Raw genomic sequence first — 22,541 nt, forward strand, 5'->3', positions numbered from 1 at the left:
ACTCTGAGAGAGTCAAACAATAGAGAGGCTCTCAGGACGTAACTCTTTGGCACCCTACAACACCAGGCTACGTTGCAACTTCAAGAACAAAGGCTCATATAAGAATAGTCATAAATATCAAGGGCCATACAATGGACACTAGTCATTGCCCCTGTACTTGGGTGATTATTGCTGTTCCATTAGAGAATGTGGCAGAACTCCCCAGGATGGGAGTTCAATATTTCAGTTGTGTGAATGCCACCCACTGTGGCAATGAGGGGCTGAATTTTAAATAGGGTCTTACATTACAAAGATTAGAAGAAGTTTTCAAGAAATGATGGAAAATTCAGCATGGCTACAACATGTGTGAGGTTTAAGATAGAGTGGAAAAGGAGCCAGATAATGAGAAGTTTTACATACCAGACACAGAGTGAGTTTTAAAGACAGGTAGCTAGTGGAGGTTTTAGGCAGGAGTGTCTAGGTTTGTGTCTAAGAATATAATTTCGTGGAGGGCTGATGGGCTGGGAGGCAGAGCTATGTGGCTGTGGCACTATTCCAGTGATAGATAATGACCTGGATCAGGGTAGCTGGCCAGAGAACAGAGTCCTCCCTCAAGAGACAGCTCTAAAATATGTGAGCATCTAGAACAGAAAGCCAATGTGACCAACGGCTCTGTTTACCAGAGTTTAAAACATAAAACAAAGGCAGAATTATTTTCTGTCAAAGGTTGGGGATGGTGGGAGGGAAGGGGAAGGTTTCATTTAGAATGTATTAAATTTTGAGATGTCCAGGAAGTTGACATATATGGCTTTAGCATTTGGGAGTAACATGGGAAATAGAGGAGTGGATTTAATTGTGAAAATTAAAGCCATGAGAATTGAGGAAATCACTCATAAGAAATATAAGAAATTTAGCTAAAGGAAAATTTTACTGAGCAAATGCTATGTTTTCCCACAAAGTTCTGCCAACACTGTCATCAAAGACAGGCTCCTGAGTAAAAGCACTGCTTATGCTCAAACTGGGTTCAACAAACCATGGCCTTGGGGATAAATCCAGCCCACCACTTATTTTGATAAATTGAGTTTTTGGAACATAACCATGCCCATTTGTTTGCATACTGTCTAGGGCTGCTTTCATGCTACAGTTGCAGGGTTGAGTAGTTGCCAAAGGGCCCACAAAGCCTAAAATATTTACTATTTGGCCATTTACAGAAAACTTACAGAAAAGTTTGCCAACCCCTGCTCTAAAACATGATTTTCTTTCCTTCATTAGGAAAAGCAAAAGAGCAAATTGATGGAGAAATATTTATTCATTTCAGGTTTTCACAAACTCAGCGTCAAGTACAGTCCTCTCATACCAGAGACAGCCTGCTCCAACAGTCCAGCAGCCATTCATTAATAAGGCATCTAACAGCATTCTTCAGTCCAGAAATGTTCCACTTCCATCAGTGCAAAATGGACCCAGCAGTCCCAGCAAGGTAATCCTGTGATGACTGTGTGGCAATAACAATGCTTACATGAGTATGAAATCATTCCAAAGCCTAGTGCTTTTAGAAAAGAAATGACAGTATCAATTTTAATTGGGTGAAATAGCAGAAAACACCATGGTAATAATGTGGTAAGGAGTGGCTTAGAAATTATACTAGTGAAGACAGTCCTTCCCACATGATGTGGTCCACCAGTGCTGTCAACCTCACAGATGTTGATTTGGCTGCCATGTGAAGAACAGAGCTGAGTCTAGCCAGGGCATGAGAAAGGTCATTGTGAAGAGCTAACATGCTTCATCTTTGTTTGACACAGCCTAATTCACCCCCTCCACCCCAACAATTTGTTGTCCAGCACTCGCTGTTTGGTAGCCCAGTCACCAAGACAAAAGACCCTCCCCGCTATGAGGAGGCCATCAAGCAGACTCGCAGTGCACAGTCTTCCCTTCCAGAGGTAAGTAAGGATAGTGGTCATAGCTTATAAACGGTGTTTTCACATCTCAGTTTCAAAATAAGGCTTACATCTGATGTGGCATCCTCAAATCTTGACTTACCCTGTACTGAGTCTAAGATTGAGTTGCCTCAATAGAAATAATTTGTTTTGACAAGGAGGCTTTTTTATATTTTAAGTGGTCATTAAAAATCAAAATGTCATTCATTATGAAGAGTCCTCAACAGCTTTTAGCAACTGTATAACCTATAGTTACTACTTATTTGGAAATCTGGGTCTTGTCTCTTAATTTTTCCTTTGGGGCAGTGGATCACATATGTTAGGCATAGATGTGATTATGACCAGGGCATGTATTTATACAGGCTCCTCTTTTTTAAAACACCATCTGTCGGGCTGGCATTAAGATTGCCCACCACCTAAACCCACTTTGTCCTGCTTCCATCACTCTTTAGCTCCCAGCACCTGCTCTTAGAAAACCTGCCCATGCACGTGACTTTGTTCGTTGAGCCAGTGCACTTTGGAGGTGACAGACCTGAGGTCCTGTTGATAACCATGTGGCCTTGGACAAAGAGCTTATTTTAATCTCTGAGCCTTCTTTTTCATTGATTAAAATAAGAGTAGCAGCACCTTTTCCAACTCGAGGGATGAGAATAGTTAGAATTCCCAGTTTTAAAAATAGTGCCTATGGTGAGTGTCCACCAATAATAGTACTTGTCAAGCCTAACCCTAAACACTCTTCCTAGTTTCCCTACCTATCTAAATCTTTCTTTCAAGGCTTAAAACAAAACTCACTATCACAGAAGAACCCCAGGCTTGTAAAGATGGCAAGGAAAAAACCTGACACCACTCCATCGGTGCTGAACAAACGAGATTATTACAACAGGAGCATCAACACAGTTGTGACAGTTCCCCCAAGTTCCTGTGTTCCATGGAGTGATTTGATGAGGCCAGATGCAGCTGGTTTTGCTGCACCATGGGAACATAGGACCAAGGGCTCATCACTTTTTGCACAGCAAGCAGCAAACAAGCCAGTCCCCTTCAACCAGGGAGTGAGCATAATCATTCTGTGATTACCTTGACCTATTTAGTTGCCAAAATGAACAGCTACAGAAACTGCTAAGTACCGGGGGACAGCATACAGCTTGGCACTCCCAGCAAGGACATTCAGGGATGCTCAGGGACCATAGTGGACTGCCTCCCTAAGTAAGGAACATTTGCTACAACATGTATATACCATATGCTTCTCTGTATCCATTTAGTGCCTTAATGCTGAGGGAAAATAACTTTTCTAGTTGTAAAATAATCCTTTAGGTCCAGACTCAGTAAGAGCCTTTATCTGAGAGGGAAAAGCCAAATTTCCTAAGTTTAAACATTTTCAATAAGAATTGACACAAATGATACTGAACTAGACTACCCACCCCCATGGTCCATGCAGAAGTAAGATCTGTTCTCTTTACAGGGGAGCAGAGTTGACATGAATTTCCTAGACCTTAACTGCAATTTTTAAGAGAATAAAAAGGTAGTTTGCCTGGTTCTTGTGTGTAGGTTAATATGTACTACTTACTTGATTTATGTAACAACAACACAAAAAAATCTTTCACTTTAACTTAAGAAAGCTGATTGGAATCCCTGGCATTTACACATCTCTGGGTTCATTTTTATAGATGGAAGGAGCCAGGTTCTGCATCATTTTCTAGTATTTGAATGAGGAGCTATCTGTAGTACCTCTTTATATGCCATTGATCACCAAATTCCGGGAATTCTGGGGTTTGTTTGTTTTTAAATACATTTACTCAGACTTCCAATTCTACTAATGGCTAAGTAAGGCCTTACTTTCCAGCCTTCCCACAGGTAACAACTATAAATAATACAAAAAGCAACTATATGAAGGCATTGAAGAGTGAATAGAAGCAATCATATTCTGGTGGGGAGTCCACATTCAGAGGAGGGAAGTTTATATGGTGTGAGTTCCCTCATTTTATTGCTTTTACTATGGGGTCAAGCCAAGTGGTGAGGTCACTGGTGGAAAATCCACAATCTTTATGGCCTGAGAATCCAGAGAAATAACTCAAGAGCACCCCAGAATGGAAAGAGGTAGAGAAGAGATGCCCTAATTCTATCTGCCCTCATCTCTCGCTGACCCCTATCACATAAATATAGATCAGATTCATAGCAGCTCAGCTAAAGACAAAAGATTGGAACTGAGATGGGAACTTCTGCCTGAGAAACATTTCGAAATTAAAGTCCAACCAAGTTAATTGCCTGCTCAAACAAAAACAGCACTCATCTGAGAAAAATAACAATCCAGAGTCTCCACAATTTAACATCCATTCATAGCATACAACATACAAAGAATTAGGAAAATGTGACCCAGTCTCAAAAAGGCAATCAGCTGAGACCAATTCTCAGCTGATTCAGATGTCTGAATTAGCAGACAAGGATTTCAAAGCAACTGTATAGCAATCCTCAATGTTGTAAAAGAAAAAAATGAATACGTAGAGAATCTAAGCAGATGTATAAATGATTTCTTAAAAGAACTAAGTGGAAATTCTAGCACGAAAAAATACAGCAGTTGAAATGGGAAAAAAAAATCATTGATGAACTTAACAGCAGAATGGAGATGACAGAAGAAAAGTCAGTGAAATTGAAATTAGATCAGCAGGACTTATACAGTCTGAATAATAGAGAGGGGAGGAAGATTTTTTTAAAAAAGTGAACAGAGCCTCAGAGACCTGTTGGATAATATCAAACAGTCTAACACAGGCAGACCCAGAGGAGGGGTAAGAAAATAAGACATATAAAATATTTCAAAAAATAATGGCCAAAAATTTCACAAATATGATGGAAGACAAATTAACAGTTTCAAGATTCTTGGTAGCAGGATCAATGCAATGGGGGACTAGTCACATCTATTCATCACATCTAGTCAAACTATTAAAAGCCAAAGTTAAAAGCAAATCTTTAAAGCATCAACAGAAAAGCAATACAGTACACACAGGGGATTAATTATTTGGTTAGTGGTCAGCTTCTCATCAGAAACAATGGAAACCTAGAGAAAGTAAACAAGTTTAAAGGAAGTGGATGAGGTGGGAGGGACTGCCAACCAAAAATTCTCTATCAAATGGAATTATCCTTCAAGAATGAAGGGAAGTGGGTGTAGCTTAAGGTGATTGGGCTCCTGCCTACCACACAGGAGGTCCGTAATTCAGTTCCTGGTGCCTCCTAAAGAAGACAGTGAGCTGGTGTGCCAGGCAGACATGGCAAGCTAGCACAACAAGAGACACAAGAAGAAAAACATAACGAAAGACACAACAAAGCAGGGAGCAGAGGTTCCCTATGCCTCCTAAAGCAGATCATCAGCACAACCTGGTGCAACAAGATGGCACCACAAGAGACACAAGGGGGAAAACATAATGAGAGATAACAAAGCAGGGAATGGAGGTGGCTTAAGCAATTAAGTGCCTCCCTCCAACATCAGAGGTCCCGGTTTCAGTTCCTGGTGCCTCCGAAAGAAACAAGACGAATAGACACAGCAAGTGCAAACAATGAGGGGGTGGGGATAGATAAATAAATATTAATAAAATCTTTAATTTAAAAAAAAGAATGAAGAACCGAAGACATTTTCAGGTAAAGAAAAATTAGGATAATTCATCAGCAGTAAAATTGCACTACAAGAAATAGCATTGTAGAATTTATAACAATACAGATGTAAGATATAACTTAAAGGATGGGGGAGGAAATAAATAGATCTGCATGGTTTCTGTATTTTATATGGGATGATACAATATTAAGATTAAGGAGCCTATGAAAAGTTAATGCAATGACGTATAGCTAAAAAAATTTTTCAAAAAGTTGTTAGGATCCCAAAAAATTTCAAATAACTTCTTTCAAAAGGACAGGAAAGGAAAAATAAAAACAGATAGTACAAACCGAAAATAAATTAAAAAATAGCAAACCAACCATATCGATACAGTGTATGGTGGACAATTAGTCTATCCAATTAAAATGCAGAAAGTGTCAGAACAGATTTTTAAAAACCAGTCTAAACTATGTGCTATGTGGTAGTTTTAAGAATTCTTTGACATTCCTCTATTTGTTGAACTTCATGACACTCTTCCAGTGCTTAGACTTGGCAGACATGATGACAAATGACTTCTGAGGCTAGCTCAAGAAAGGCATGCCCCTTCTGCCTTACTCTCTCTTGGATTGCTTGCTCTGGGGAAGGCCAGCTGTCATGCCTTGTGAACACTTCAGCAGCCCTGTGGAGAAGCGCATGTGGAAAAGTGAGGTCTCCCCTCTACAGCCAGCACCATTCTGCCAGTCATGTGAGCGAGCCCCCTTCAAAGCAAGCCAAGCCTCAGGAGGACTGTAATCCTGCCAACATCTTGCTGCATCCTCATTAGAGACCCCAAGCCAGACCCACCCATCTAAACCAATCCCAAATATCTGACCCAAAGAAACTACGAGATAATGTTTAGTGTTTTAAGCCACTAAGTTTTGGAGCAATAGATAACCAATGCATGTGTCTACAAAAGGCATCTTTAAATACAAAGACACAGGATGAAGCTAAAAGGTTGGAAAATATATATACCATGCAAACAATATGCATAAGAAATCTGGAATAGGTTGAAAGTTTGAACCAACATCTCACCAAGGAAGATACATGGATGGCAAATAAGCCTGTGAAAAAATTCCACATCATTAGTCATTAGGGAAATGCACAATGCAATATCACTACATACCTATTAGAATGTCTAAAATTAAAAAGACCGACTACAGCAAGTGTCAGTGAGAATGCGGGACAACTGGAAATTTGTATACTACAGTGGGAATGTAAAATGGTATGAGCACTTTGGAAAAATGGTTATCCATTTCTTTAAAAATTAAGCCTATAACTATCATATGTATAAGGCATTTCCCTCCTGGTTATTTACCCAAGAGGAAAGAAAGCCTATGGTCCACACAAAGAATTATACACAAATGTTCCTAGCAACTTTATTTTTAATAGCCAAAACCTGGAATTAACCCAATGTCCATCAACAGGTAAATGAATAAACAGTGGTATTCTTGTCCAATGAAATATTTCTCAGCAAGAAAAAGGAATGAAATATTCCTAAGGTAGATGCTATTACATGGATAAATCTAAAACTAATTATGCTGAGTGAAAGAAACCAGTCCCCATACTGTTTGAATCCATTTATATAAAACTCTGGAAAATGCAAACTATAGTGAAAAAAAGCAGCTAAGAGGCTTTGGGGGGAGGGGACATGGGGAAGACTACAAAGGGACAAAAGGAAATTTGGGATGATGGATATGTTCATTAGCTCAATTGTGGTGATAGTTTCATTAGTATATATATGTGTCAGAACTTACCAAATTGTACATTTTTACATATGTGCAGTTTAGTGTATGTCAGATAAATATCAATAAAGCTAATTAAAAAAATATATGTATGGTCACATGTAGACATGTAAAATTTTACCTACATGCAATTGAACAAAGACGTTTTTTAAATAAAGTATTAAAAGCCTCTGAAAATGCAGTCATGACTCAAACAGATACATTCATAGCAGCATTATTTTTTTTTTCATAGCAGCATTATTCGCAATAGCCAAAAGGGAGAAAAACCCAAGTATCCATCAGCAGATAAATGGATAAACACAATGTGGTAAATATATATAGTAGAATATTATTCAGCCATAAGAAGGAATAGAGTTTTGATACTTGCTACTACATGGATGAACTTTGAAGATATCATATTTAATGAAATAAACCAGATACACAAGAACAAATATTGTATGATTCATCTTATATGAAATATCTAGAATAAGCATATTTAGAGACAGAAAGTAGATTAGAGGTTTCCAGGGATTGGGTAAAAGCAGGGGAATGAGGAATTATGGCTTGATGGGCAGAGTTTGTTTTTAGTGATGATCATAGTTGGTGATAATGGTAGCACAACATTGTGAGTGTAATTAATACCATCGAATTAGATGCTGGAAAATGGTTAAAATGTCATTTTGTGGTGTATATGTGTGTATGTATGTGTGTGTGTGTTATCACAGTGCAAAATTTAATTTAAAAAATACAGTCAATGATAGAAAATAAAGGAAGTATAGAAGTCAGGCAAGCTCAATACTAGCCCCACTCATACTGTCAACTAACCAGCTGACACCTTGGGTAAACTGCTTAACTTCTAAGGATGACTTTAGTGTTTGTAAACTTTTCAAACATTAGATTGGAACTAGATTTTCTGTGAGGTCCTTTAGTGCTCCCAATTGTACTATACTCCAGAATTGTATGGCCAAAAGCTAATTTATATTCTCCTTTGTTGCAGATTTCCATTGCACATAGTCAGCAGATGGACGACCTCTTCGATATCCTCATTAAGAGTGGAGGTAAGTGGAAAGTCACATCCAACCATATATAACAATCTCTTACCACAAGTAAGTAAACATTTTTCTCTAGAGCTCACAGCTTTTCTTTGAATACTGTGAAATATATTCTTCTAACTGAATTTACCATGTTAATTTATGTTAAATTTAGGCCATTATATCAGTTTAAAACTATAAATGGGGGGAAATCCATTGATTTAGCTTAAAACAGTAAATAATGTTAGAAGTAACGGTAGAGTATGCCCTCTGAAAGAGACAACCTCAAAAGAGCAAAGTAGAACCAGATTTAGATTCCACCATGAAAAACTTTAAACCATGTTCTTTGTGTATCAGTCGTTGTGGGATAAAAACTTTCCAATCCATATGTTAATTTTGTGACAATCAAATTCCCTAGCTTGGCCTCTAATAACTTTATTAAAATTTAGAAACAATGCTAAAGCACTTTCTAAACATAATATAAAATCTTAGATTTTAGAATATATGTTTTTAAAAAGTCATAAGGGGGAAGCAGACGTGACTCAAATGATAGCTCATCCATCTACCATATGAAGGGTCCAGAGTTCTATCCCCATTGCCTCCTGGCACTTGTGGTAAGCTGGCCTGCATGCAGTACTGCTGCACGTAAGGAGTGCTGTGCCACACAGGGGCACCCCTATGCAGGGGTGCCCCACGTGCAAGGTGTGCGCCCTACAAGGAGAGCCGCCCCGTGTGAAAAAAGTGCAGCCCACCCAGGAGTGGCACCGCACACACAGAGAGCTGATACAGCAAGATGACTCAACAAAAAAGAGACACAGTTTCCCAGTACCGCCTGATAATACAAGCGTATGCAGAAGAACACACAGTGAATGGACATAGAGAGCCGACAATGGAGGGAGGGGGAAGAACTAAATAAAAATTTTTTTTAAAAGTCATAAGGAATATTAACCATAAAAAAAGTCAAAGATATCTCTGCCTCAATTTCAATATCTTTAAAAATAAGTATAAAATCAGTATTTCAAAAATTGAAATGCTATTTTGGAATAATCTTAAATATAAATTACCCTGATGGAAGTTGTTTTTATTTGAATTTTTAAATAATGATCAAGATCTCTCCATTCATAGCCAGTACTATTTCATACTGAGGTTGATGTTCTGATTGTAATATTCAGCATAATAGAAAATTAGTGATGTTTGACTACACTTCTACATGTGAAATAGCATTTTTTGCTAAGAAATATATTGGCCTTGCAAAACAATTTAAACTCATGGTGTATCTAACCTATTGAAATTAAAGAAATAGACAGGTTTCCATGCCCTAATTTTAGGATTTAAAAAATTAAATGATTTTTGCCAAATCTGATGAAGACAAAAAAACTTTTTAAAGTGATGGTAATTTTTACAGATTAATCTTGGAAATTAAAATATGGCAAAGTCAAATAGTTTTGAGTTATTTTCTAAAAGGAATGATTTCTTTTTATGACAAGGTATCTGGATCATGAGTGTAGTATTTCATCTTATTATTAATACCAATAATAATGAAAACTGAGATTTAAATAGCTGATTGTAAAATTAGTCACTTCAGTTGTACTTAACAGCTTTCGAAACAATTCTAGAGATGACTGTAGATAATGAAAAGAAGATGAATAGTCCAAAAGGCCCATATAGTATATATAGTTAACAGTTTACTTATAGGATCAGATCATAAGTTCTTTCTCATTGGGATTCTATCCATCCCAATCATTGAGCTTTAAGAGCTATCATTAAAACTATTTTTCTTAGTGCATCTGCTTGCTCTAAGTATGCAGATAAAACCAATCAGATACACCTAAGAGAGTAAAAAATATATTTTATTCAAACATATATAGTTAAGTGAACACTGGTATCTGTAGCAGATAGTCCTTGTCAGATAAAGCAGTAAATAAATAGACCATCACATTATGAGTGCCTATTAAGACATTTACCAGATCTTCCAAGATTTTATGCAGACTCAAAAAAAGACCAAAAAAAAAAAAAAGTAAGAAATAAGCAAGTAATTCCCTCAACTTAAATAAAAAGGACAAAGGAGCATGTGTTAGCTTTTATTCAGAAACAACAAAAGATGGCACTGAATATTTTCAAAAATGTATTAAGAATGTATATGGCCAAATCTGACACAGCCCAACTCTAATGATAATAAAAGGAAAAATAATATAATTAGGTCTTTCATAATATTAAGGATACACTTCATGTCTCTGCATCAGCTCAGGAAAGCAGTATTTGCATTAAAATACATTTCTACATTAATTTTAAGGGTGTCCTGCTGCTATGATAGCAAGTTCATGGTGTAAGTATAAGATATGAACCTTGTCTTAAACCTAAAGTGACTAAGAGGAAGGACAGAGAGATAACCATTTACTCCTACCTACTGAGATGTAACTGCTTTTAATGCTTAGTCTTCCTAAAAAGAATTGAAAACCTATCAGAATGTTATAAACTTAAATGTTTACCTATTTAGCTAAAATGGCCCATCATCCTTAAGATATCAAGGATTGTACAAGGCCAATAGCATTCTCCTAGCTCTAGATGGACATGTGTAAAAGAAAAATAGCAAAATAATTGTCCTGGTAAATTGATACATTTTTCTAAATAGTAATATATCTTTACTTACTGATTACTTCAATTATTTTGCACAGAGATTTCCCTCCCTATAAAAGAAGAGCCATCTCCTATTTCCAAAATGAGACCAGTGACAGCCAGTATCACTACAATGCCGGTCAGTACAGTGGTGTCCCGGCCACCACCCCAAGTCCAGATGGCTCCACCTATAGCCTTAGAACCCATGAGCAGTTTATCCACCAGCTTAGAAAATCAGCTAGAAGCCTTCTTGGATGGAACTTTACCTTCAGCCAATGAAATTGCTCCACTGCCAAGTGGCAGTGAAGATAGAGAGTCCTTCTCTCTGATTGAGGATCTCCAGAATGATCTACTGAGTCACTCAAGCGTGTTGGACCATTCACACTCGCCCATGGAAACTTCCGAGGCCCAATTTGCTGCAAGTACTTCCTGTCTGTCACTTGACCTTTCTGACACAAACTTGGACAACATGGAGTGGTTAGACATCACTATGCCTAACCCATCATCAGGACTCACTCCTCTCAGCGCCACTGCTCCAAGTATGTTTTCTGCTGACTTTCTAGATCCACAAGATCTACCATTGCCATGGGACTAAAGTCATATATTTCTGATCTGAGTTCATGATGTTTAAGAATATGAAAATGATTCTAAAAGGTCTGTTTTTGGAGATAGATCCATAGTTCCATTGTTACAATTACAATAGGTTGTCACAGAAAGAATGGCTAGAAAGTCATAGCCTGGAAACCAAGTCTGAAAACATTTCATTGCATTCTGCAGTGAATTCTTTAAAGATTTGGAGGTAGCACAGGGCCTTCTGAGAAATACACTTGTCAAGGAAGACTCATCTAGTGTTCCAGACTTCCATAAAGAGTGCACAGAGTTTTAGATAAAAAGCGTAAAGAAGAGTAATGTATACAGGAAAATGCCATTAGGATTCTCTGGTAATCAACTACATATAAATCTTTGTGGTCACTTTAAAACCCTGAACAAAAGGTAGATAGCTCCACTTGAGGAAGCAGGCCGATGTGAGGGAGGTGAAATCATTACACTTGGCATATCTAGAGGTGACCCAAGCTGAGTGCATGACGCATCGGGGTCAAGGGCACTAGGGAGTGCTGGCCATTGTGGGGAAGTGACAGTGACACTTCTAGCTAAAGACTTTTGGTTCCATTCAGAAGCCTGTGTAATTTCTTTGTGTTGTAATTTATTTTGTGATTTGGGGTATCTTACTTTAGATTTTCAAATTTAAATTTAAATGGAAGATCTTTCATGATAACCAGATGTCTATGAAATACTGTCATAATGAACTGTAAAAAGTCCAGGTATACTGATAACACTGAAAATTCTTTTAGCAACCCTTTGTTGATTATATTGATTTTAATGTGTATATTAGATTATTGTATGTACACTCTGACATTGTGATTTGTACAGACTACATTGGAGTAAGGAAATGAGTATCCAATGATCCTACTTCTTTTAATAATTTGAATAATTTCTAGAGTACTTGAGCCACATGTATTTCTGTATTTAAAGAATTGCTGACTAATTTTCAGGTAACCAAACCCATCTCAAAGAACCAAGAAAGGGCTTTAGCCCAAAGTATCTTTTTGAGCTGGTGAGTTACAAATAGAAGGCAAGGGGGATGTCTGTCCCCAACCCAGGACTTTCCCATGATGTTTGCAGGTTAGACTGTGCCACGGGTCGGCCTCCAGAGCCCAGGCCCGGCTGTCCCTCTTCTCTGCAGCTAATCCCTGGTTATCATTTTACAGGTTTGTAACTGGATGGCACACCCCAGCTCTCACTATGTTATCAAGCCTAGGATTGAAAAACTGGAGGTTTTATTAATTCTTTTTTTATGTATATATATATAGAAAAAATGTTATTACATATTTGCCATGTAGTTTCTTCATAATTTTCTAAAATGCCAACTATTACAGGATTTCCCAAATTAATTCAAGGTATTTAAGTATATGACAGAATGTAAATAACAACTAAAACTAAAATCTACCAAAAGAGGCTTGGAGCTTTTACTAAATACTATGTGCCCTCCACCTCACCCTTGTGTAAATCCTCAGGTCAGTTTAATTTCCCTGGTTCATTTAGTGACATGCAGAAAGGCAGTCCGTCCCATTATTTGAAAACAATCATTTCTTGGGTTTTATTTTGCCTATGTGCTGATCTTTGTCAGTTGTCCTCCCCTCCCATCCCCAAGCTTACAAATTTCCTGCCATGTAAAGGTGCTTTTCCAGCATTCAGTCAATCAGAACACTGGCGCCCTCTGTTAACTGGCACTTCCTAATATGAATGCACTACATCATTCAAGGCAGAGGTTGTCATGCTCAGTAGAGGTTGTAGGGAATAGAGTGTTTGCTTTTACAAATTGTTATTCCACTTTATGAGGTACAGTAACTTTCTGTTAACCAGAACCATCACCATCTGACCAAACCCAATAAAAGTTTCCTGTATTGGATGTGATGAGAATCCTTAGGTCAGGTTCCTTGGAGAGAGAAGAATCCCTCTCTCCTGGGCAGGCTCATTTACTTGGGGAGGTACTTTTTTTTTGTAGTAGGTCTTGGTCATGGGTTTTCTGCTACAGGCTTTTGTCTGGGGTGTATCAGGTCCATACTTACACTCTGAGCATCATTTTCATTCAGATCTGAATGGCATATTGGATTAGCACCAATTATCAGTGGGATCATAGCAGGCAACTGAACTATTGCTATTAACTTTTGTTGAGTAACTTTATATCTCCATGCTCCTGAGTTGTACACATAAATAGTTTTCTAGCTCTTAGGTCCTCTTATTGCTTTTTAAACAGGGGTTGAAACTTGTCACAGGAAGGTTGCTCTCCAAAAATACAGAATGCGGTGCAAAGAACATTATCTCATTTAACAATTCATAGTCAACAGAAATCAGGCCAAAGTGCCCACCTCACATATATGTTCAATCCTTTCTGTATCAATATTTAATTTTTAAGGTGGCAAGAAGTCTTGAATTATTAACTTTATAAGCCATCCCACTTACACCATTCCGCTCGGCCTCCTCTCCTGACTTGGGAAGCAAGCCAGACATCTGTGACTTCAGTGCTGCTTTCCAGGATGTCACCTACATGTTTCAGTTTGGAGTGAATATACTGAAAATGTGCAGCCTATGATATGACCAAAGATGATACTCTATAGTCAAGGCCCCTTTGACCTGACTCAGTGTATATAATGGTAAGTGTATGTTTACTAAAGAAGATTGTCATTGTTTAAGGTTCGTTTCACAGCCATTAAAGCACAGGTCAAACAGCCTGGTTCAGTTTTCATTATGCATGTGTACAGCTTAGAAGTGGTACTGCTGTTGTATATCACACTGTAGGATATCATACATTGCCAAGAAAATAACTCCTAGAAGTGTATTCTCTCATATCGCAGGCTTTTATACATTCTTGAAACTACAGTAGTATCATCCTTAGCTTTCTACAGTATGCAGATATCAGATCATGTTTTTGGGGGTGGGGTGAAGTAGAGATATACCAAAGCTTCGCTAAAGCCTTTGGAAGTCTAGAGTTATGTGGTCATCTTGTACATTTCAGCAAAGCACCTACTAGGAAACTTCTTAGGACAGAATTCATGGTTCATGTTCTTGTGTTTTTCCTGAAATGTGCAATCTACTGTATAGTATCTGCCATTTACTTGTACGTTGATATATTCCAAGTTCATTGAATTTCCTGCTCAGATACTATTTGTGTTTGTTTTATATGAATATTTTTGTAATACTAAAGAGATCTTATTTAAATTTCTTTTTTAAAAAAATGCATGGTTCTGTGATCAGCATCATGTAACTGATACTTTTCAGTTTTTAAGTGTGGTTTAAGAAAAGTGGCAAAAATAGTCTGGTGTCAACTCCAAGCTGCTACCTACTGAACGCAAACACCTGGCCATAAAATAGTTCCACCAGACTGTGTAGTAGGCGACCCTAAATGGTGGCTCAGGAGCTTATTTCCCATTTTGTCACCAAAGCTGACTCAGGCTGCGTCCACCTTCAGCCCAGATCATCCCAGGCAGCAGACAAAACAGCTGTCCCCACAAGTGATGTGACAGTCCTTTACTGTCCTCAAACAGACTTGGCCTTAGAAAATTAGTAAAGCAATTTGAAAGTTTTTACAAGAAGCCCACATTTCAGGACATACCCTCCCACCATGTCAGCAGAACCACACAGGTTAGCTCCCAAAACATCTGGCTGTCAGTAAGGCAGGGAGCTTGTGGCACCATGCGGGGCTTTTTAGAGCAATTTGGGGAAAATTGCTACTCATTGTTTACAGCCAAGCACCACAGGTCAGTTTAAAATTCACAAGGCAAACATACTCACAAGTAACCCTCCATTTTTTTTTGCTATCCCACTGCAAACGTGACTGCAGAATGTCAGCAACAGCAGAATACACAACTCAGACTGTCCTGCTGCCTTGGAGGCCACGGAATACATCCACAGGCATCAAAGAATGTTAACTGGAAGGTCAGGTTCATCAATGAACATGATTACGAGTGCATAGATGTGTATTTGGAGAGCATCCTAACTGCATTCCAGCTAATATTTTAAGTGATTTCAGTCAAAACTGGAAAACAACAATTAAGATGTACTTTTTTTTCCTGGTTCAAACCTAAATAACTTGCTCATTCAGCAGTCTTTCTGGGCTATGTTTTAATCTGTTAAGTGACTGTCTGCATGGTAATAAGCAGGTCCACACTTTTTCCCCAGTCAGCCCTTCTTGCAATATCTGAGGAAATACTCATTGCAAAGGGTTTGTACCTGAAATCTCTAATATGAGGCCTGTAATTCAAAAAGCTGCACATGTTTACAAAAGAGCTGTTATCCTCCATGCAAACACATTGCTCTGTGAATCATTATTGGAAAAGGTCACAATTTTGTTGTCACAGTGTAACAATCTTAGATCTAAAAGGTGCTGTCTGGAGTCAAATGAAACCTGTCATTGGAGAGAACACAGCTTTAGTGTTTAACAGAGCTTATGCCAACTACAAAGATAAGGCTTTGACAAAGTTTATAGAATCATGGACACTCATTACAATTACCTCTCTACATTGTGCTGTAAAAAACTTGCTAATTGGATAGGAATAGGAGGAAGCATTTAGGAAAGGATTTAGGATCTACCAAAAGTACTTAACCTCACCTAACCAATGGTAAGGCAAACTTGCTTTAAAGGAACCAAAGGCACTGCCAAGTATTTGCCAAAAGGAGGCACTTTTTATGTAAAATGTGAGACTAATGAGATTTCAAAATTCAGTCCCAAAAAGGTATTACCATTTAAAATTTAATTTTCACGGACATGTAGATATTTCTCTATTGTTTTCATGTAAAATAGTGTAGATTTGTTTTTTTTTTTTGGTTTAAGGATAATACACTTTTAGTTGTAATGCAAAGTTTTTGCCTTTCGACATAGAAATAGTTTTCTTGCTTGCAATAGAAGTGCTTAACATGGTAGGTGTTTCTCTTCTTATTTTCATTGTCACATTATGTCTTAGCATCTCACTTTATGAAAAAAAGAAGAAAGATACCAATCCTCAGAGCCCTGCTTTCTGAAGCACTAGTTTAATAAACAAAAAATTATGGCAATCGGGGGTCCCTTCATGTCTTGCCTTGATGTTGTTTTGTAAAAGAAAAACCATGATGCCTTTGTATTTGCTGTTTGCACCCCTGAAGTCAATTCCATATCATGTTTGCCATACATTTTGCACATGTACTGTACATAGGTAACGCATACTGTATTTTTATATGTGTGCACATTTATCATCAGATCTTTTGTACATAGTGGCAGTATTGTAGCTGATTGGGAAATGTTTGATATCTCAGCAATTTTGCATTTTTGTGTCTCAAATAAAAAACATTTTGACATACCATGATTCTTGCTATACAGAGAAAAGACCCCATGACTGTAAATGGATAGAGCTATGGTAGACTGGGGGGTGGGAGGGTGGGGGGGTGCATAGTGCCAAAAGATCTGGGCAAGGAACCACCTTTAGAACAGCAGCTCACAACAGAAAGCCCCCGGACAGAGCCATGGGCTCAGCAGGAGAGCTGGTAGGGCACATACAGAGTAAACCACATCTCCCAGGCCCAGGACCACAAGGTACAAAGCAGAAACTCAGGAACTAGGGGAACTCGACCACAGAAAAATCATGGTCTTTCTTCCACAATCATAAGGAAACACATGAATAAAATGATAAAGTATGTAGTTGATATATATGGAAGGGCACAGTGAAAACTGATGCATGCTCTGACAGTAATAAATGTATCACCAGTGAAATTCTGGAAAGACTCAGAAATTTCAATTTAGCCAACTCTGTGAAACATTTTTATAGACCATGTAATATGGTTTTTAGAATTCAGTATTCTTTTAGTAAGATGATATTTAATTTTCAGTCCTTAAGCCTTTAAATAGATTTTAAAGGAGAACTGTATTAAATTTTTTCCTTGCTTTGAAAAAACAAAATGGTAGTGAGTAAACTTGACTGCCAACCATAACTATCATATCAGCATATGATAAAATGGGCATAGTATCAACTCCAGATTAGGAAAAGAGAAAGATAATTGAGTCCCTGATGTGTGGTAGATACCAGCCTGGATCTGGAGTTTGGCTGCAGGACAGCATCCATGGGAAGTGCTAAGAAACGGTCTGGAAAGCCAGGAAACAGTTGGATATTCTCTATAGGCCAAGGACTTAAGGGCTTAAGAATCTCCTGTAGTTAATTATTTTTGCTTTGTGTAATGGAAAGCTTTTCAGTTATTGGACAGAGTCATCATTTAGCATTTTTAATCCTATACAGCACATTTGCTCTAGAAACGAGATGAATACCAAAACATTGTACACATAGACATGCACACACATAGGGGTGACTGTAAATAAATGATACCCAGTCCATGGAGGTTTCCCAAGTCACACAGCTAAGGACCATTCCCTCGCCCCTCCTTCTAGAAATAGCTTATCTTCAATGTTTTATGGCTATTAATTTTAATCTAATTTAACTTGCAGAAATAAACACCTTGATATCCTGGACTTTATCTTCCCTGTTAATTTTTATGGCAAGCTATTGAAATTAAACCCACATTTTGTAACTAAATAAGACAAGAATGCTCATCAACTTTTTGAATGCACCTCTTGGTGTTTTCTCAACAGTAGCTGGATGGAACCCAAGTTATGCTCAGCAGAATCACAATGAAATCTTGTCTACCCCTGAAGTTTTCTAGACAAGGAGTGCAGTTAAAATGGTTTTATTACAATGCTTCCTTGAACACTAGAAAAAATCTACAAAGTTGTTTAAAGAAGTACCCTTATTTTTTTTTTTCATTTAAATCATGTCTGTTAAGCAACTTAGAAAGTTGACCAAGACATCAAACTCACTAGAGATAAAGAAGTTACAACAGAGAGACCAAAAAAGAGATGCTAAGACTAAATGCAACTTACCCATCTCCCCACTCACCTTGCACAGTGGTTGAAGACAGGATAATAGTAATAGAGAAATGTATTAAATGCTGCCATATACCAGGCCCTATGTCCAACACTTCATATGTATAAACCTCATTTAAACATAAGTCTTTGAGGTAGGAACCCTTATTGTCACCATTGCATAGATCTGGCAACTAAGGTCAAAATGACTTCCCAAACTCACAAAGGAAACAGAATCCAGATTCAAGATCAAGCTTCTGAAACCCCCAGAATCCAAACCATTTCTGTAGACTTGGGGCATATAACTCTCCACATGCTGACCATCCTTGCTTGCATCCATTGTGAATATAATCAATTATAGCTTATAGGATTTCATGTCAATTTTGAGTTCACCCCAACTTCTCTTATTAGAGCTGGTTGTCTCTCAAGTCTCCTATATTTCACACATTTTACAACACTTATACAGATGGTTAATGACATCTGTATAACCAGTATGTGGTTTTTACTAGGTTAACTACAGCCTGAACTTGGACTCCCAGACTGGGGCATCTTACATCAAGTCCTCTGACGTGCACAATGATTTGTTAATATATACTACCGGGAAGCAGGTGTGGCTCAAGCATATGGGTTCCCACCTCTCACATGGGAGGTCCCATGTTTGGTTCCTGGTGCCTCCTAAAAAGATGACCAGCATACAACAAACAGACACAGCAAATGCAAGCAACAAGGGGGTGGGAAGAAAGAAAGAAAATCTTTTAAAAAAAAAATACTGTCTATCTGTGCTGTACTTATGTTACCACTTGAGCACATGCAAGAGCCCAAGTGTTGTAGAATAATGTTACAATATCTAGTACTTTGAAGATACAAACTCTGTGACCCAGCAACTGAACTTCTTTTATAAATATTCTTGAAAAACACAAGCACACATTCATGTATAAGAATGAACACGAAGGCATTGTTTATAAAGCAAATATTGAAAGCAATCCATATTCCCTTCAATTGGAGAACAGATAAATACACACAGTAGTTGTGTTAAAATGAGTGAACTAAACCTAATGTGTCATTGTAAAGAATCTTGAAATTAAACGCTGAAAGAAAAAGTTGCATATTGAAGCCTTGATAATTCAAGTAACACTTTAAAATACAAAACAAGAAATGCTATGTATTTTTTAACATGTAAAGATATAAAGTATAAAAAACATGGGTGGTAAGGAATAATATCAATATCAAGAGTCTGAATACATCTGGAAAGAAAAGGAATAAGATGGGAGAAAGTGTGAAAGGGTCTTTAACTTGTTAATATTTTATTTCTTTAAAAGCCCTGTAGCTTAACATTTTTAAAAATCCTATGGCCATGTGACAAAATATTAGCATTTGTTAACTTGATTTTTTTTTTATCACCCCCATTCTTTTCTATGAGTTGAACATATTTCATGTAGAAAAGGCTGCTTTAAATTGAATAAATGAGAATAATTATAAGGGAATACTGTGAACAACTAGGCCAATAAATAAGAAAACTTTGATGAAATGAACAAATTACTACAAAGACACAAACTACTTAAACTGATTCAAGAAGAAATAATAAATTATATGAATAGAGTAACAGGATTGAATCAGTAATCAAAATCACCCCAGCTAAAAAAAAAATCCAGGCCCAGATGCTTTCATAGATGAATTCTACCAGACTTTTAAAGACAAATCAATACCAATTCTTCACACACAATTCTAAAAAGTAGAATAGGGAAACTTCCCAACTCATTCTATGAGGCCAGTATTACCCTGTTAACAAAACTAGAGAAATCACACACACACACACACACAAACAAATGGTATCTATTATAAGTATAAATAGGAAAAATTTTCATAAAATATCAGTGAACCAAATCCAGCAATATCTATGTAAAATATCATACCCCATGACCAAGTGGGGTTTATCCCAGGAATGCAAAGTTGATCTAACATCTGAAAAATCAATTAAAAATCAATTAATGTAATACACCATAAGTGGTGGTTTGAAGCTGTATATACCCCAGAAAAGAAAAAGGACATTCCTGTGGGTTTAAACCTATTGTAAGTAGAAACTTTTGATAAGGTTACTTCCATTAAGATGGTGTGACTCACCTCACTCAGAATGGGTCTTCATGGTGATTTGGAACTATGCATCCCAGAAAATCGTGTTCTTAAATTTAATCCATTCCTGTGGGTGCAAACCCCAGTATAAGCAGGACCTTTTTGATGAGGTTACTTCTGTAAAGCCATAGCCCAGGGTGGGTCTTAATCCTCTTATTAGAGTCCTTTATAAAGGGATGGATACAGTGAGAAAGCCATGGAAGCAATAAGCGGAAAGCCATGAAATCCAGAAGAGAAGGAAGAGACCAGCAGGTCTCCCATGTGTCTTGCCATGTCACAGAGGAGTCCAGAATTGCCGACAGCCAGTCTTTGGGAAGAAAACTTGCCCAATGATGCCTTGATTTGGACATTTTTCTCAGCCTCAAAACTGTAAGCTTGTCAACTAATAAATTCCTATCATTAAAGCCAACACATTTCATGGAATTTGCTTTGAGCAGCTTAGCAAACTAAAACTTTCTTCGTCCTATGACTGGAATTCCTTATAAGCAGAGTGAAATTCAAACAGAAAGAGAAAAAACCACAGAGGTTGCCACCAGAAGCTGAAATTAACAAAACCAGGAAAAAAACAGAGAGGCCAGGATAGGCTGCCATGTGCATTGCCATATGACAATGCATATGATCAAGGATTGCCAGGAACCAGTCCCAAAAAGCCACAGTCTTCTGAGAGAAAGCATAACCTTGATGATGCCTTGATTGGGACTTTCTTTTAGCCTCACAACTATAAGCAAATTCCCACTGTTTAACCTGACCCATTTCATGGAATTTGCTTGAGCAGCCTAGCAAACTAAAGCAATGATCAATAGAATAAAAGACAAAAACCACATGATCATCTCAAAAGATGCAGAAAAAGCATTTGCCAAACACCATTTCATGATACTCAGCAAACTAGTATAGAAGGAAACTGAAACAATCTGCCATCTACAAAGAACCCACACCTAACAATGGGGAAAGATAGTGCTTGCCCCCTAAGATCAGGAACCCTTCTATCCACATTGTACTGAAGGTTCTAAACGAGGACACTAGACAAGAAAAAGAATTAAAAGGGGGAAGCAAATGTGGCTGAAGCTATTGGGCTCCTGCCTACAACATGGAAGATCCAGGTTCAGTTCCCAGTGCCTCCTAAAGAAGACAAGCAAGACAGCGAACAGATGCAATGGGCTGGCATGGCAAGCTGATGCAACGAGATGATATAACAAGAGACACTCAGAGGAAAACATAATGAGAGACACAACAAAGCAGGGAGCAGAGGTGACTCAAGTTTGGTTCCCTGTTCCTCCTAACAAAAGAATACCAGCACACAGCAAACAGACACAGCAAATGCAAACAAGGGGGTGGAGAGATAATTTTTTTAAATGTTTCAAAAAAGAATTTAAAGGCATCCAGATTTGAAAGAAAGAAGAAGACAATCTCTATTTACAGATTACATTGTATATATATTTCTGTAGAAGATACATATAGACATGTATATAGAAAATTCTAAGGAATCCACTAAAAATCTACTAGAACTAATAAATGAGTCCAAAAACATTGCAGGACACAAGATCAATATGCAAAAACCAGTTATATTTTTATGAAGTAGTGTGATGGTTAGGCAAATGTGTCAACTCAGCCAGGTAATGGTGCCCAGTTGTTTGGTCAAGCAAGCACTGGGCTAATTGTAATACACAGGCATTTCATGGACTTTAATCCGTGAGTTGTTTGCATAGATGTCTGGTTCCATCTACAACCATCTGAGCAGATTTCCATCAGCAGTGAGTGAAATCTCATTGAATCAGTTGAAGGCCTTGAAAGGAGAAGTGAGTTCAGCATTCAGAGAGAGAATTCCAATCTCTCCTTTAGACAGCCAGCATCTCCTGGGGAACTCAACAAGGACCTTCCCTGGAGCCCCTGGCTTGCAGCCTGCCCTACAGGAATTGGACTTGTACATCCCCATAGTTGTGTGAGACAATTTTATAAAATCTCATACCATCTCCTGGTGGTTCTGTTTCCCAAGAGAACCCTGACTAACACAGCTTGGTACCAGGAGTGGTTCTTGAGAAACAGAATCTTAAAAGTGGGATTTCTGAA

The 22,541-nt window shown here is 37.8% G+C and overlaps 1 protein-coding gene across 26 annotated transcripts in view; it reads left to right on the forward strand.

Moving 5' to 3' along the window:
• Positions 1 to 16,795, forward strand: part of MRTFB (myocardin related transcription factor B) — a 222,541-nt gene extending 205,746 nt beyond the window's left edge. For 20 of the 26 annotated variants that reach the window (XM_058286451.2, XM_058286443.2, XM_058286445.2 and 17 more), the window contains 4 exons: positions 1,298 to 1,456; positions 1,779 to 1,916; positions 8,251 to 8,311; positions 10,960 to 16,795. In XM_058286451.2, the coding sequence (XP_058142434.1) occupies positions 1,298 to 1,456; positions 1,779 to 1,916; positions 8,251 to 8,311; positions 10,960 to 11,495 (894 nt within the window). In that variant the 3' untranslated portion in view covers positions 11,496 to 16,795. The remainder of the gene's footprint in view (positions 1 to 1,297; positions 1,457 to 1,778; positions 1,917 to 8,250; positions 8,312 to 10,959) is intronic. The other 6 variants (XR_009183032.2, XR_009183035.2, XR_009183033.2 and 3 more) reach the window with 1 other exon arrangement.
• Positions 16,796 to 22,541: the final 5,746 nt, after the last annotated feature.

Source organism: Dasypus novemcinctus, chromosome 23, assembly GCF_030445035.2.
Source record: "Dasypus novemcinctus isolate mDasNov1 chromosome 23, mDasNov1.1.hap2, whole genome shotgun sequence".
NCBI classification, from domain to species: Eukaryota; Metazoa; Chordata; class Mammalia; order Cingulata; family Dasypodidae; genus Dasypus; species Dasypus novemcinctus.